Consider the following 14,428-nt stretch of genomic DNA (forward strand, 5'->3'; position numbering starts at 1 on the left):
TAGAGTAAATACAAGTGGAAAAAAGAGAAATAACAGAATCTCACCTTACCAAGACAGAGTATATCAATCTTGTGGGACCATAAAAAAAGATTTAACAGTAGTATTTTTAGTGTCCTATAAGAAAAGGAGAAATAGGGTGGGGCTGAAAAAGTATTTTAAGAAACAATGGCTGCAAAAGGCATAAACCTACAGATTCCAAGAAAAACCCAAATAGGACAAGTCCAAGAAATTCATGTTGAAATATATCATAACCAAACTTCAGAAAACTAAAGACAAAGGGAAAAAACCCTGAAAGCAGTGAGAGAAATTAAATCTTATCTACACCTGTAAAAGAAAAGCATTTGAAATAACAGTAGATTTCTCATCAGAAACTATGGAAGCTAGAAGGAAGTAGCATATTTTTTAAGTCAAGAAAGGAAAAAAAGGTCAACCCAGAATCCAATATCGAGAGAAAATATCGTTCAGAAACGAAGAAGAAATCAAGAAATTCTCAGATTAAGGAAAACTCAGAGAATTTGTGGTCAGGAGACTTAATCCTAAAATAATGGGTAAAGGAATTTCTTAAAACAGAAAAAAAGTGAAAAAAAATGAAGAAATTTTGGAACACCAGAAAAGAAAGCACAATGCTAAGAGTAAAAATATGGGTAAATATAAGACTTTTCTTTTCTTGAGTTTTCTAAATCATCTTTGATGGTTAAATAAAAAATTATTGTCTGATGTGATTCTCAATTTAGGTAGAGGAAATATCTGAGAAAATGATTTTACAAATAGGGGAAGAGAAATCGACTTAAATGGAGTTAAGCTTTCTACACCTCACTCAAGCTAGTAAAATGTTGACACTATGCATGATATATTTGCATGACAAATATATAATTTGTAATGCAACACTTAGAGCAACCACTAAATAATATATGCAAATATACTCAAAAGCACTATAGATAAGTCAAAATGAAATTCTAAAAAATGTTCAAGCAGCTCCCAGGAAGGCAGGAAAAAAAAAAAACAAAAAACACAGAGAGAACATACAGAAAACAAAAACTGAAACGGCAGACTTAAACCCTAATGTGGTAGTTTGAAGCTGTAGTCTGAAGTACCCCAGAAAAACATGTTCTTAGATTTAATCCATTCCAACCTGTGGTTGGCACTGGGGTGGCTGTATACTCAGGAGACCTGAATCTCTGGACTCTCCATGTGACAGCTGGGCCCTGAGCCTCACCAGACTTGCAACTCCTACCCTCTGGTTTATTGGACTTACCCCAGCCAGCTAACAGGGAGGTGAAGAAGGTCAACCACCACACCAGGGAGCCAAGAGTGCCTACAACTGCAAGTAGGAGAATTGCATCCATCTTCCATGTGGAATCTAAGCCCCCTCTCAATATAGAAGTGGAGTGGACATAACCATCCCAGGGTCCACAGGATGGAGGAATAGAGTATGGACTAGATTGGACTTATTGATATTCTACTATGGAACTATTGTGATTAGTAATGGAAGAAATTGCAGCATTGATGTGGAGAAAATGACCACGGTAGCTGCTGAGGGTAGGGAGAGAGAGGAAGAGATATGTGGGGGCATTTTCAGGACTTGGAGTTGTCCTGGGTGGTACTGCAGGGACAGATACTGGACACTGTATGTCCTGCCATGGCCCACTGGGTAGACTGGGGGAGAGTGTAAACTACAATGTAAATCATTATCCATGTGGTGCAGCAGTGCTCCAAAATGTATTCACCAAATGCAATGAATGTGCCGCTATGATGAAAGAGATTGTTGATGTGGGAGGAGTGGGGTGAGGGGGGTGTGGCATACATTGGGACCTTATATTTTTTGAATGTTACATTTTAAAAAAAAGAGAGAGAAAAAATTTATCCCAAATTAATAAATATTTTTAAAAAGAAAAAATTATTAATCCATTCCTATGGGTGTAAATCTATTGTAAGTAGGACCTTTTGATGAGGCTACTTCAGTTAAGTTCAGTCCCACCTCAATCAGGATGGATTTTAATCCTATTATGGGAGTCCTTTATAAGAGAATGAAATTCAGACAGACAGAGAAAGAAAGAGAAAGCCACAGGAAGCAAAGAAGTGGAAAGGCAACCAGGAGACATCACCATGTGACTTGGCATGTTACAGGGGAGGCATGCACCACTGGCAGTCAGCCCCAGAATGCCACAGTCTTTGGGGAGAAAGCATCGTCTTGATGATACCTTTGTTTTTCCACTCTCAAAATCGCGAGATAATTAATTCCCATTGCTTAATCTGACCCATTTCATGGTATTTGCTAAGGCAGCCTAGGAAACTAAAACACATGTCAATAATAACAGTAAATACAATTGGTCTACATTCACCAACTAAAAAACAGAGATTGGCAAGTGGATTAAAAAACATCATGACCCAACTGTATGCTGTCTACTAGAAACTCGATTCAAATATAGTGATACAGGCAGGTTGAAATGAAAAGGATGACAAAAGATATACCATGCAAACATGAATAAAAGGAAAGCAGAAGTGGGTCTATTAAAATTGGAAAAGGTAGGCTTCAAAGTAAATTACCAAGGACAGAAAGGGACATTACATAATGATAAAAGGATCAATCCACCATGAAGATACAGCAACACCAAACAACAGAGCTGAAAAACACATGAATCAAAAAATGATAGAATTGAGAAGAGAAATAGACAAATCCACATTTACAGTTGGAGACTTCAATACCCTTCTCTCAACAATTAACAGAATAACTTAACAGAAAATCAGCAAGGATACAGAAGAACTCAATAGCACCATCAACCAATAGGTTGATGTGTACATTGATCCTCTCTGTATTATTTTTGCAACTTCCTGTGAATCTTTAAAGAAATGTGTATCAGTGTCAACTTGACAAGGGATGGATAGCAATAGCTTTTTTTGGTGTGTCAACTTGGCTAGGCTACAGTCTCCAGTTATTCTATCAAACTGTATCTAGGTATTAGTGCGAAGGTATTTTGCAGATGTAATCAAAGCTCCTATTTCGTTGACTTTATATAATAATTATAAGATTATCCTTGATAATTTGGCTAGACCTGACTCATTCAAGTAGTTGAAAGGCCATAAAAGCAGGGTGTAGATTTCCGAAAAAGAGAGAAAAAAGTCCACCTATGCACAATAACTTTGGACCATGACTGTGTCTCAGTCTGCTCAAAATCTTCCCTTCCAACTAGTCTACCCTATAGATTTCTGTCTTATTTAGCCAGGCCCTACAATCATGAAAGGCAATTCCTTATAATAAATCTTTTAATATGTACATTTCCTATTTGTTCTCCTTCTCTGATTGAACTCTGGATAATACAATCTTGAAAGAGTTCAAAAGAAACATACTAACTGAACCTTAGAAATACCATTGTTTTGCATTTATCATAATTATAAAAAGTTTGATCAGTGTTCTTCTAAATCAGGAGTTGGAAAACTTTTTCTATAAAATGTCGGAGAGTAAATAGATAAGTTTTATGGGCAATATGTTCTCTGTTGCATTACAGCATGAAAGCAGCCAGAGGTTATACATCAACAAAGAGGCGTGGCTGTGTTTCAATAAAACTTATTCATGAAACCATGTAACGGATCACATTTAGTCCACAGGTCATTGTTTGCAAACCCATTTTCCCATTTTAGATTAATGGTTTGAACTTGACCTAAATGAAACAGATAAATTATTTGATCTACTTTTATTCAAACTCACTTCTTTTTCCATTAAAACCTCATCTGAATTGAGAACATGAATTTTTAACACAAAAATGATCTTTTAGAAACAGAAATATGTATAAAGAGGGATAAAATGAAACCAACCACCACGGCACCTTTTTCTTTTTTTCTTTTTCTTCTCTCCCCGCCCTCCCCATTGTCTGCTTTCTGTGTCCATTTGCTGTGTGTTCTTTTGTGTCTGCTGCATTCTTGTCAGTAGCACCAGGAATCTGTGTCTCTTTTTTTTGTTGTTGTGTCATATTGCTGCATCAACTCTGTGTGTATGTGGCGCCACTCCTGGGAAAGCTGTGCTTTTTTTTGCACAGGGTGGCTCTCCTTACGGGGCGCACTCCTTGTGTGTGGGGCTCCCCTACATGGGGGATACGCCTGCGTGGCATGGCACTCATTGTGCGCATCAGCACTGCGCATGGGCCAGCTCACCACGCGGGTCAGGAGGCCCTGGGTTTGAACTGTGGGCCTCCCATATGGTAGGCGGACACTCTATCAGTTGAGCCAAATCCGCTTCCCGAGGCTGCTTTTTAATCTTCATATTCTTCATCCTCCCTCAGTTCCCATTATCCCACTCAAAGAAGCCAGAGTGAGTATATGTCTGTAGAACGCTGGACAGAGTGAAGCTCAGCTGTCCACATTTTGCCATTAAATATTTGTGTAACTTGCAACAAGTCACCACTAACTTTTCTGGGGCTCTTTGTGCTCATCTATAAAATAAAGGATTTAGACTATGTCATTTCTAAAGTCCATTCACATCTCAAACACTCTAGAATTATATTGTTCTTCTACCTCTCTCTACACCCACTTTTTGTAGATTGTTTTCCTCTTCACATTCCCAAAATGGAAGTATTAAAGTCTCACTTAGATTACTTTCTCTACTCTCTTTCCATAGGCAATAGTAGGTATGCTTTAGTTTTAACTAGCAACTCTCTTCAAATTACTTCCAAATCTAAACAAATGTAAATTTCCATATCCAAATTTGGTCTCAAGATTTCAAATGCCTATTTGGTACTTCCAGTCAGATGATACACTGTCATAGAAAACTTAGTGTGCCCAACACTAGTCAATAATCTTATTCCTGAAATCTGTTCTTCTTTCGGTAATCATATTTGTTATGATACCTCTTATTGGCTTAGACTCAAACCTTATAGACATCTACTTCTCTTCCATTTTCTTGTCCTTCAAATCCAATTGATTGCCAAGTTCTGTCAACTATCCCCAATATTTTTGGCATCTTTTAGTTCTGGCTTTAAAATCACTTCTTCCTTATTTAGACTTTTATTACCTCTCTCCTGGACAATTATAATAGCCTCCTACTGATCTTCTCTCAATGTAAGCACTGCCATTAGTTTAAATTTCTTAATTCACCGTTCTGAATATGTAACAATATGTCACTCTCTTAAGTAAAGTTTTTCAATGCCTTCCCATTAACTCTCATTTAAATCCTCAGTCTAGTCCTCAAATCACATTCCACAAAGAATCTGTGGCAACTTACAGGAAACACATATAATCACATAGGAAAATACAAATCATAAATAAAGAAAATTAAGATCAAGAGCAATATAAATTAAGATCAAAGTCAAAACTGGGGATAAGGATAGACAGACCATAAGGTCCTAAAGAGTTTCTATTATTAAGCCATAAATTTGGTTCTGAGCTTTAAGACAGACAAAATTTAAAGGAAAATAGTTAAATAATTCTCATTGTCAGTAAGGAGAACATGATTTTCCTTATGGGAAAAATGTTTTTCCTACATTTATCTCTAAAAGTACTTTCTCATGTGCCCTATTCAAAGGATCCTCAATAACAATCACTAGAGAAAATGCAGCACTGGTTTTATATAACTATGTTAAAAACATTCTTCAGTGAGAGCTGACACCTAAATAAAACCCAGTGTATAAGATGCTAGGGTATTTGTATGAGTTGAAGGGAGAGTGTTTTAGATTCTTCATCTGAAGAGAGTCCTAAAACAATACCTCAAAGGGTCCAAATAATCATGAACTCTCTCTCAAATGTCTAGAACATTGGATGAGTTTTTTTCGTCTGATGGTAGCTAGGTAACATTTTACAGGGAAACCTTTTGTCAGCTACTTGCCCTGTTATATGTAAAGCAGAAGCCTTGTGTGACTTTTCTTGTTATAGAATCCACGTTTCTAAACAATGTTTTCATATTCAGTGTTATGCTCTGTATTTTTCTTTACAGTCTACCAGTAAGGTTGACATATCATTTGTTGATTTAAATATATTTTTCTTAAATATTAGCAACTATATATTTTTTAGAAAATAGGAAACTATTTTAGGCTTAGGAGGATGGTAGGGTTCCAGACCATAGTTTCTTCTACCCTGTCCCATAAAATTGTGCTCTTTACTTTTTAGGTACTGAATTCAGTGGGTGTGAATGTGAGCCCCAGCATTCCTCCCCTGCACCTCAATTTAGACATTTAAGAATAGACCAGAGGAGAAAACGTGCTTTGGTGACCTACATTTTAATATTTTGTGTATCATATTAGTGATAAAGCAATGCTTAAAGTGATTATGCACTTGGGATATTTAAATATGCAGTTTGGACCAAATGCTATAATGTAAGTCATAGAACAACTTACAATTGAGATTCCATCCAAAGCTTTCAGTTCTGGAAGATGGAATATTACAAACAACCGGTAGTTTTCTTGATTCCATACAACAATATTTCCATACATATCTAGAATGACCAGGTTGCATAAACCCTAGGTAAAAAAAAATACACGTGTAAGTGTATGTGTGTGTATATAATGTCATATTCTAGCAAGTTTTATTTTCCCTTAAAAGTTTAACCATCCTTAATTTTTTTTTGTTTTTTAAGAACAGAGTTATTGAGCTATAATTGGCTAACAATAAACTGCACATACTTGAACAATTTGAAACATTTTGACATATGTATATACTTGTAAAACTATTACCACAAACAAGATAGTAAGCATATCCATCACCTCTAAAAATTTCCTTAGGACCCTTTATAATTCCTCCCTTTCCCTCCTCCACAAACCCCAACAACTCCTCTGCTTTCTGCCCTGTCGGTTAGTTTGGTCATATATTATCCTTTTAATCTAATCTTGGATTCAATTTGCTAGAATTTTGTTCAGAACTTTTGCACCTATGTTCATGAGGGATATTGGTCTGTAGTTTTCTTGTAATGTCTTTCTTGTAATGTCTCATTGAATGATGCGAGAAGTAGCCTCTCCATGGATGAAATTTGAAAGGACTTTTATAATTGCCCCTCCCCAACACACACACACACTCACACACATTTAGGACAAGTTCAGAAAATGGGACAAATCCCTTAACCATCTTGAAATCAGCAAGTGTTTATCAAGAAATAAATTCACTGCTGCTATTTTCCTCAGGCAGGAAAGTTTGTTTCTGCCTAACAGTGAGGGTGAATCCTAATCTAAAGTCTAAATTGAACAAACAAGACCTAGTAAAAATTCAAGCATGTATCATTGGCCTCTGGAATCATTTGTTCTATTCCAGAAAGAAATTAAGGGAAAGAAAGACTGTCTGCCTAAGTCCGTTTTTCACTCTACTGCCATAAGATGTTGGCAAACTCTAGAGCAGGGATTCTTAACCTTTTTTGTTTCTCGGACCTCTTTGCTAGCCAGGTGAAAACCACAGGCCCCTTACTAAGTCCACACTATACTGTGCATTATTTAATAAATATATCACACCCACACCAACACATCCCCGCAAGAATCATGCTTTTTTTTTTTTTTAATTTCAATTCAAGCTCACACTCCTTGTTAAGAACCCTTGCTCTAGAGGCTTTGCTGTGTTTGATAATGTTGGGGATTGAATTGTGTCCCCACAAAAGACAAGTTTAAGTCTTAATCCATGTTCCTGTGGGTGAGAACCCATTCGTAAATAGGACTTTGAAGATGTTATTATTAATTAAAGTATGGACTCATTTGTGAATAGGAAAAATCCTATTAAATGAGGCCAAATGCAATCAAGGTGTGCCTTAATCCATGTGACCACAATCCTGACAGTGAGTCAGAAGTCAGAAGTCAGTAGATAACCTTGAGTTTTAATATAAGAATCCGTTTATCAATTCATACATAATTTAGATGCTTTTAAGAGCAATTACCCATTCAGACCACTAAGGGATGATTTTGTGCAATATTTTAGTGGTCTATATTATGATATAAATCCCTCTTAGGAGAGTACTGGTGCTAAATGTATTATCTATCAGTGGAAAAGGCTTAGAAGGAACTTTGCTTTGATTAAAACAATATGTTTTGCTTATAGAATAATGTCCTAGTAAATGTAAGTATGTGTACATACAGATATAAAAGGAATAAAAAACTGCCTTTTAAAAAGGGCTAAGACTGACTGAAGCACTTCTGCTTTCTGAGAAAAGGGGCAGAATTCATCCTAAGATAAAATGTGTTGCTGATCAAGACACCTTGATGTGCCTTTGTCGTGAAGGAAGAACACTGAGTAGGAAGGAGAGGATGGGAGAAGTTGCTTTATGAGGGAATAAAAACTACTCTTTTGTTTTGCTGTTATTGTGGTTGATTAGGTTGCTTTAGAAGATATAACTATATCTTCTAAACCCTTTGCTTTAGCAGATATAGTTATTTCAGAGAAGTAGAATGGAAAGAAAGCTGAATTTAAGGAAAGATAGGAAATGGACACAAGTTTTTGGTTGAAGATCAAGTACTAGCAATATGGTATCAGCAGAAGGAATGAGGCAAGTGTGAGACACAACGTGGTAGGATATGACCATTGAACTTTAGAAAAATGAAGTCAGACAATACATTTGAAGTGAATTTCTGTTCTGCATTGTACTAATCCTCCATTTAGCTCAAAAATTCTGTAAATCCTGTTACACAAGTAGTCTTGAATTAGAGATACTTTGCAGACTTAAAAAGAACAAAGTGCTGCAAATTTGACCAAGTCAGGGACACCAGTAAGAAAAAGAAAAGGTAATCAAGAATTGTACTAAGGACAGGAGAGGGAAATGGATGTAGCTCAAGTGATTGGGTTCCCATATACCAAATGGAAGGCCTTGGGTTCGGTTCCTGGGGCCTCCTGGTGACAGCAAGCTGGCTCGCACTGTGGAGAGCTGGTGGCGTGTGCTGCTGAGAGCTGGCGCAGAGCGATGATGCAACAAAGGGAGATGCAAAGTAACTGAGTGCCTCTCTCCCATACCAGAGGTCCTGGGATTGGTTCCCAGTGCCTCCTAAAGATAAAGATGAGAAGAAAAAAGACAAGTAGACACAGAAAGAACAACAGTGAACGAACACAGAGAGTAGACAATGAGTGCAAACAACAACAAGAGGTGGGGGAAAGAAGAGGAGAATGCTAAAGCATCCTATTCTCCAGCCAGTTTGGGGAATATTTGGAAATTTTAAGGAAGGCATTAGTTAGGAAGGATGGGGCTTGGGTTATTTTAATTATTTAAAAAGTTATTCTAGAAGGTTACCAACTTGGGACATTATGGTTACACATACACATGTTTGCATGTATACATAAATTAAATGCAATCACATTTTAGTAAATCTGGTTATTCTTGATTTTTATCTTCATTTTTTCTGTATTTTTCAAGTTCTGCATAGTGACCATATATTAATTCATAGTAAAAAGAACATTTAAAATATATTTATTTTAAATAACAAATAATTACTCCCCTGATGGTCACCTTTAAACTGTAGATCTCTTGATTGAGAGCAATATAGTTATTGCTTATGTATAATTCAATTAGAGTAAAAACTTTTTGTAGACCACTCAATGAAGTGATTCTGTTGTTCTCGAGAGAAAGGGAGTGAAGATGAAGCATGTTATCAAAAGTATGCTTTTCCAAACCAGTTAGAAGATTATTATTCATGCTGAGGTGCGTTAATTTAGTCATCTTTGAAATGCCTAGAAAAATGAGCAAATTTAGAAAACATTCAGATGGACTAAAAGATTAATTAAAAAACTAACCTGTTGGTCATTTTATTGTTATTCTTTTTCTAAGTTCTAATAGTTTTAAGGAATATATAAATCATATTTTCCCTCTGTTTCAGAAGAATACAAACTTGTCTAAAACCCCATCTATATACTAAGTTCCATTTTTGAATTTCTAAGTAGATTCAATCTTTCCTAGGTGATAAGAAAAGGAAGCATGCAGGAAATACAGAATTTTGCTTTCAACTCACCTTCAAATTATACAATAAATCAACATTTTCACCATCACAATGATACAAACTGCTATACACAGTTCAAAATAATCACCAGCCCTCATTTTGAAACATTAAAACTAAGGAACTAGAGTAAAACATTCTGGAAAGTATTCCTCATTATGGCATCTTTTGTATTAAAGAGCCATTTAGCCTGATTCTACCTTTGTATGCTTAGAAAGATGCTAAGGCAGAAGTTTAGAAAAAGGCACCTCTTACCACACCTAATTCCTACACACATCTATGGTAGCTTCATAGCTGTGGGTAGGATCAATAGATCCAAGAACTATGGAGTCAGAGTTGGTTTTCAGTATACCACTACTAGATTTGGGACAATATGTAATCTACCTAATCTCTGAGCCTGTTGCATCTCAATAAAATGGACATACTAAAATTTGCTTATAAGGAGTTAAGGAATTAAATGGAATGAAGTTTGAAAAGCATCATTTATAGCTTTTTGGCAAATAATAGGCCCTCAATAAATTTTATCCTCAGTCACCTTTTGCAAAAGCCACTACCATGGGACCACACAATTGTGAAAGCAAATTGACTTGGGACAAGCTAGGATAAAATCATCAAAGCAAAAATCCTTAAAAGGATATTAAACCTATCCGTGTGTGTGGGGGAGGAGATGGGGGTAGGATAGAAGAAACCTCTGTTCAAGTTCAGTGGGATAGTTTCTAACCTCTCTGAAAAGTGGGTGTAGGAAAAACACAATGGAAGATTCTTCCCTTCTAGGCTTACGGAGGGGATGAAAAGAAAATAGGGCTCTAAATTGTATACACCAAGCAAAACTAACACTCTATTAAATGGGAATGGAAGACTGGGGAAAGTTCTATAAACAGATGCCTGAGCTACCCTGAGGTTTACTCAGTTGAAATCTATAAAGGAGAAACCTGTGAATCTGTATATTCAATAAGTACCCTAAGTGATTCTTATGATCAAGCAAGTTTTAGAAACTTATTTTAACAGTCATTAAAATAAAATGTAATATAATGTTGTTAAGGATGTTTAATACTTTCTTTTGTGTATATAATTTTTGTAATTTTGAAAATTTTCTTGTAAAAAGTTTTATATGTGTATGTTATTATTAATTCAACAACTTAAAATTGAATAAAATGAAAATCAAGTCTCTTTCTCAGGCATAATTTCTAATCCTTACCTTCCCTGCCTTACAACCATGTTACTAAATAGATTATTCCCAGGAAAGTATGTATATTTAGGTATTTGTGTATCCACATTTGTAGATACATATTTCCCTTTTCAATCAAATTGTGCACAGATGTGGGCATATTATTTTTTTAATCCCTAAGAGTTTGTTACTGCTTTGAGTAGATGGAGGAGGAGAATAAGAAGTTGTTAGCAAGTCATGGAAGTTTGCTTTCACTTTCTTTCCTGATTCAAAGCTTTATATGGGGGTAAGAACAAAAGAAAGCTGGGAAGATGTCAGCAAATATTTAATTTAGTATATTTTATAAAATGCCCTTTAAACTCCTGTTTTCTAAATTTAGATGAGCATAAATCTAAACACAGTGAATAATCCAGGAAGCTTGAAAAATGAGGTAGACAGGGAAAACCTCTTTTATTGTATTTGGCCCAGAAAGGTATGTTCTAATATTTAATTAAAACAGTCTGCAGCTTCCAAATGTAACATTAGTTCTATATTTTGAAAAATGAACTGAGCCATTATATCTTTTTTCAAAGGCACACCTCCTTCTTTTCATTTATTCAACTCTACAAACTACCTAGTTTGTATATACCAAATTTGGCAATAGATGATAGTAAACATTGGCACAGAGATGAGGTAAGGGAAGGTAAAGGAGATGAAAGTCAGTTAGTTGGGTTCATTATACATAGCAATTAGTCAATGATCCCCAAAACAGATGTTCAGAATATTCTGCCCCAAATTTGCTTGGAATTTGCCTGAGGACCTTCCTCTTCAGAAATTCTGTCCTCAGTGTTATTTCTTTTTGGTGTTCTTATTTAGGTCTTTATATATTATTACACCAATGTTCCCAAATACCTTACCTTCTATCTTTGAGATGCAGTTTCCATCTAATGTGAGCTCTTCCAATTTAATACAGGATTCCAAACCTTCCATTTTAGTTATATTATTGTTGCTGAATGATGCCCATTTCAAATTTTCCAATTTTTCTAAATTTGTGATTTCAAAGAGATGCTGCCCATCTAAATTTAAGGCAGTTATCTGTAGAATAATTTACATGTTACTTCTGAATCTCACCAATAAATTCAATCACTGTTATAAGATAAAAATGAAGTCGAATGTGTTTAGATCAAAGAAATTCTTTCAGGGAATAAGGATATTGTGAAGCTCTTAGTTTACAAATTAGTAAAATTTGACAAGACTATAACTCCAAAGAGGAGCATATATAGTGTACTATATGTTGTGCCAGTCAGATCCCCTGGCAGTGAAGGACTTTTCCAGCTGCTGGGAGTGCTGTCAGCAGAGCTGCCAGTCCCCGCTTTAGGGATTGCTTTAGCTGCAGAGAGCTGCCTCTATTGATGGAGGGATGTAGAGACTGGCCATATTGGCCCTATTTGGACAAATTTAAAGGGGCATTCTAATTCCAGAACACACCAGTGGTCAGCCAAGACTGTCATTGGGCCTGCATTGTAGCTCAATTTCTGTATAAATCTCATAATAAAAATAATGCCACTAATATCTTTTATTTCTAAGGGCCCACCTTCTCTTAGCCCAGCTTCCATCTTTGGCAAGACGTGTAAGGACAAATTATGCAGCCAGAAGCTGTTTGTGCTCCTTACATTTTCCTTTATCTTTGGCTGAATTCTGACTGTTTTCCCTATCTGCTTGCCAGGGTTCCTGATCCCTTTCACTTTGTCACCCAGACTTTTGGCTTGCTCTCTGGCTTTGAGCTTTCAAAGTTCTCTGGCCTATTTGGATCTATTATTAGACTCTGCCCTCTGGTTTCACAGTGTAGCTTTATCTAAAGTTCCTAAATATATGGTAACCACCATCAAAGTCTAGCCCTCACTACTTAGCTTCCCTTTTAAAATTTGACTCTTCCAATTTTCTGTCCCTTGCTTATCTGTGCCCTCTCTATGATACATAGATCAAAGATGACTAAAAATCAGTTGAAATTAAGCTTTTCTATTAGGTTTAATAAAATTAACTTTTACCTTCAAGTACCAGTTTCCACTCAGATGTGAATGTGGTCCTAACTTTGAAATCTGTGTCAGAATTTTGGCAGAAGGCCATATACTAAGTATTCGCGGTTTCTCCTCTTTAGTACTGGAATATCGTAAGAGAGATAACTGATAAAATAAAAAAATATATAATAAATTAAAGAAATAATATAGAGAGGCTCATTTATATATAGTAGAATTCCACATCAGATGAGTGGTCCAATGAATAATTTTAAAACAGGAAATTTTCTTTGTCCTTAAAATGTTGATTTCAATGTCTAGATACATGTTCAATATTTCATATTTTGTGTTGTTTTATAAAACACTGAACCATACAGAATATTTATAAAACTGTAAAAGGGTTATTATAATACAAACACCCATGCACCCACCCACAAAACCAGCCTAAGAGCAAGAACATCACTAATCCTCTGGAAGCTCTCTGTGGTCCCCATCCTAACACTTTTCTTCTCAGAATTCTCAGTTGTGGATCACTATCTCAAAATTCATGCCTACATTTACTGGATTTTCTTTGTTGTTTTAATACCTAGATTTGTGTCCATAAACAATGTATCATTTAGTCTCGTATATGTTTGGCTTTTATGTAAATTGAACAATACTGTATGCATTCTTCTATGACTTGCTTTTTTTGCTCAACATCATATTCATGAACTTCATCTAAGCTGTTGCCTGTAGCTATAGTTCATTCACATTTCACTTCTGTTTAGTATTCCCTTATCGTTTCTTCTGTCAATAGACATTGAAGTTGACTTTAGCTTTTGGCTATTATAAACCTTGCTACCATGAATATTCTTGTGCTTATCTCCTGGTACATACACACAATTTAAAGTATATGCCCATAAGTAAAATCTCTGAGTTGTATGGTATGCATCTCTTTAGCTTTACTAGGTAATGCCAATTTTTCCCCCAAAGTGGTTGTACCAATTGTGACCTTTATTTCACATCTTTGCTAAAACCTGGTATTGTCAGGCTTTAAAATTTTTGCCAATTTAGTGGTGGTAAATTGGTAAGTCAACATGGTTTTTATGTTCATTTTCTAATGTCATGGAGTATCATATCCTAAGTTAATTGGCTGTTCTTATTTCCTCTTCTGTGAAGTGTCTTTTCAAATCTTTTGCCCATTTTTCGATTAGTTGACTTTTCTTTGTATCTCCAGTATATAAAAAGAATATATTTTGCCAGGTAGATGTGTAGCAAGTATATAGCTTGTCTTTTCACTTCGTTCACAGTGTCTTTTGAGAAGGAGATATATTAATTTTAATGTAGAGAGATTCCACCTTTTATGGTTTATGCTCTTTGTTTCTTGCCTAATAAATTCTTCATTA

The 14,428-nt window shown here is 35.6% G+C and overlaps 2 protein-coding genes across 8 annotated transcripts in view; one reads left to right on the forward strand and one right to left on the reverse strand.

Moving 5' to 3' along the window:
- RTN1 (reticulon 1) overlaps positions 1-14,428 on the forward strand; it is a 521,272-nt gene that overhangs the window by 92,116 nt on the left and 414,728 nt on the right. The window lies entirely within an intron of this gene.
- Positions 1-14,428, reverse strand: part of LRRC9 (leucine rich repeat containing 9) — a 145,530-nt gene that overhangs the window by 40,365 nt on the left and 90,737 nt on the right. For all 7 annotated transcript variants that reach the window (XM_058293331.2, XM_058293332.1, XM_058293330.1 and 4 more), the window contains 4 exons: positions 13,077-13,211; positions 11,946-12,123; positions 9,398-9,618; positions 6,324-6,446 (listed from right to left, as the gene is read on the reverse strand). In XM_058293331.2, the coding sequence (XP_058149314.1) occupies positions 6,324-6,446; positions 9,398-9,618; positions 11,946-12,123; positions 13,077-13,211 (657 nt within the window). The remainder of the gene's footprint in view (positions 1-6,323; positions 6,447-9,397; positions 9,619-11,945; positions 12,124-13,076; positions 13,212-14,428) is intronic.

Source organism: Dasypus novemcinctus, chromosome 3 (genome assembly GCF_030445035.2).
Source record: "Dasypus novemcinctus isolate mDasNov1 chromosome 3, mDasNov1.1.hap2, whole genome shotgun sequence".
NCBI classification, from domain to species: domain Eukaryota; kingdom Metazoa; phylum Chordata; class Mammalia; order Cingulata; family Dasypodidae; genus Dasypus; species Dasypus novemcinctus.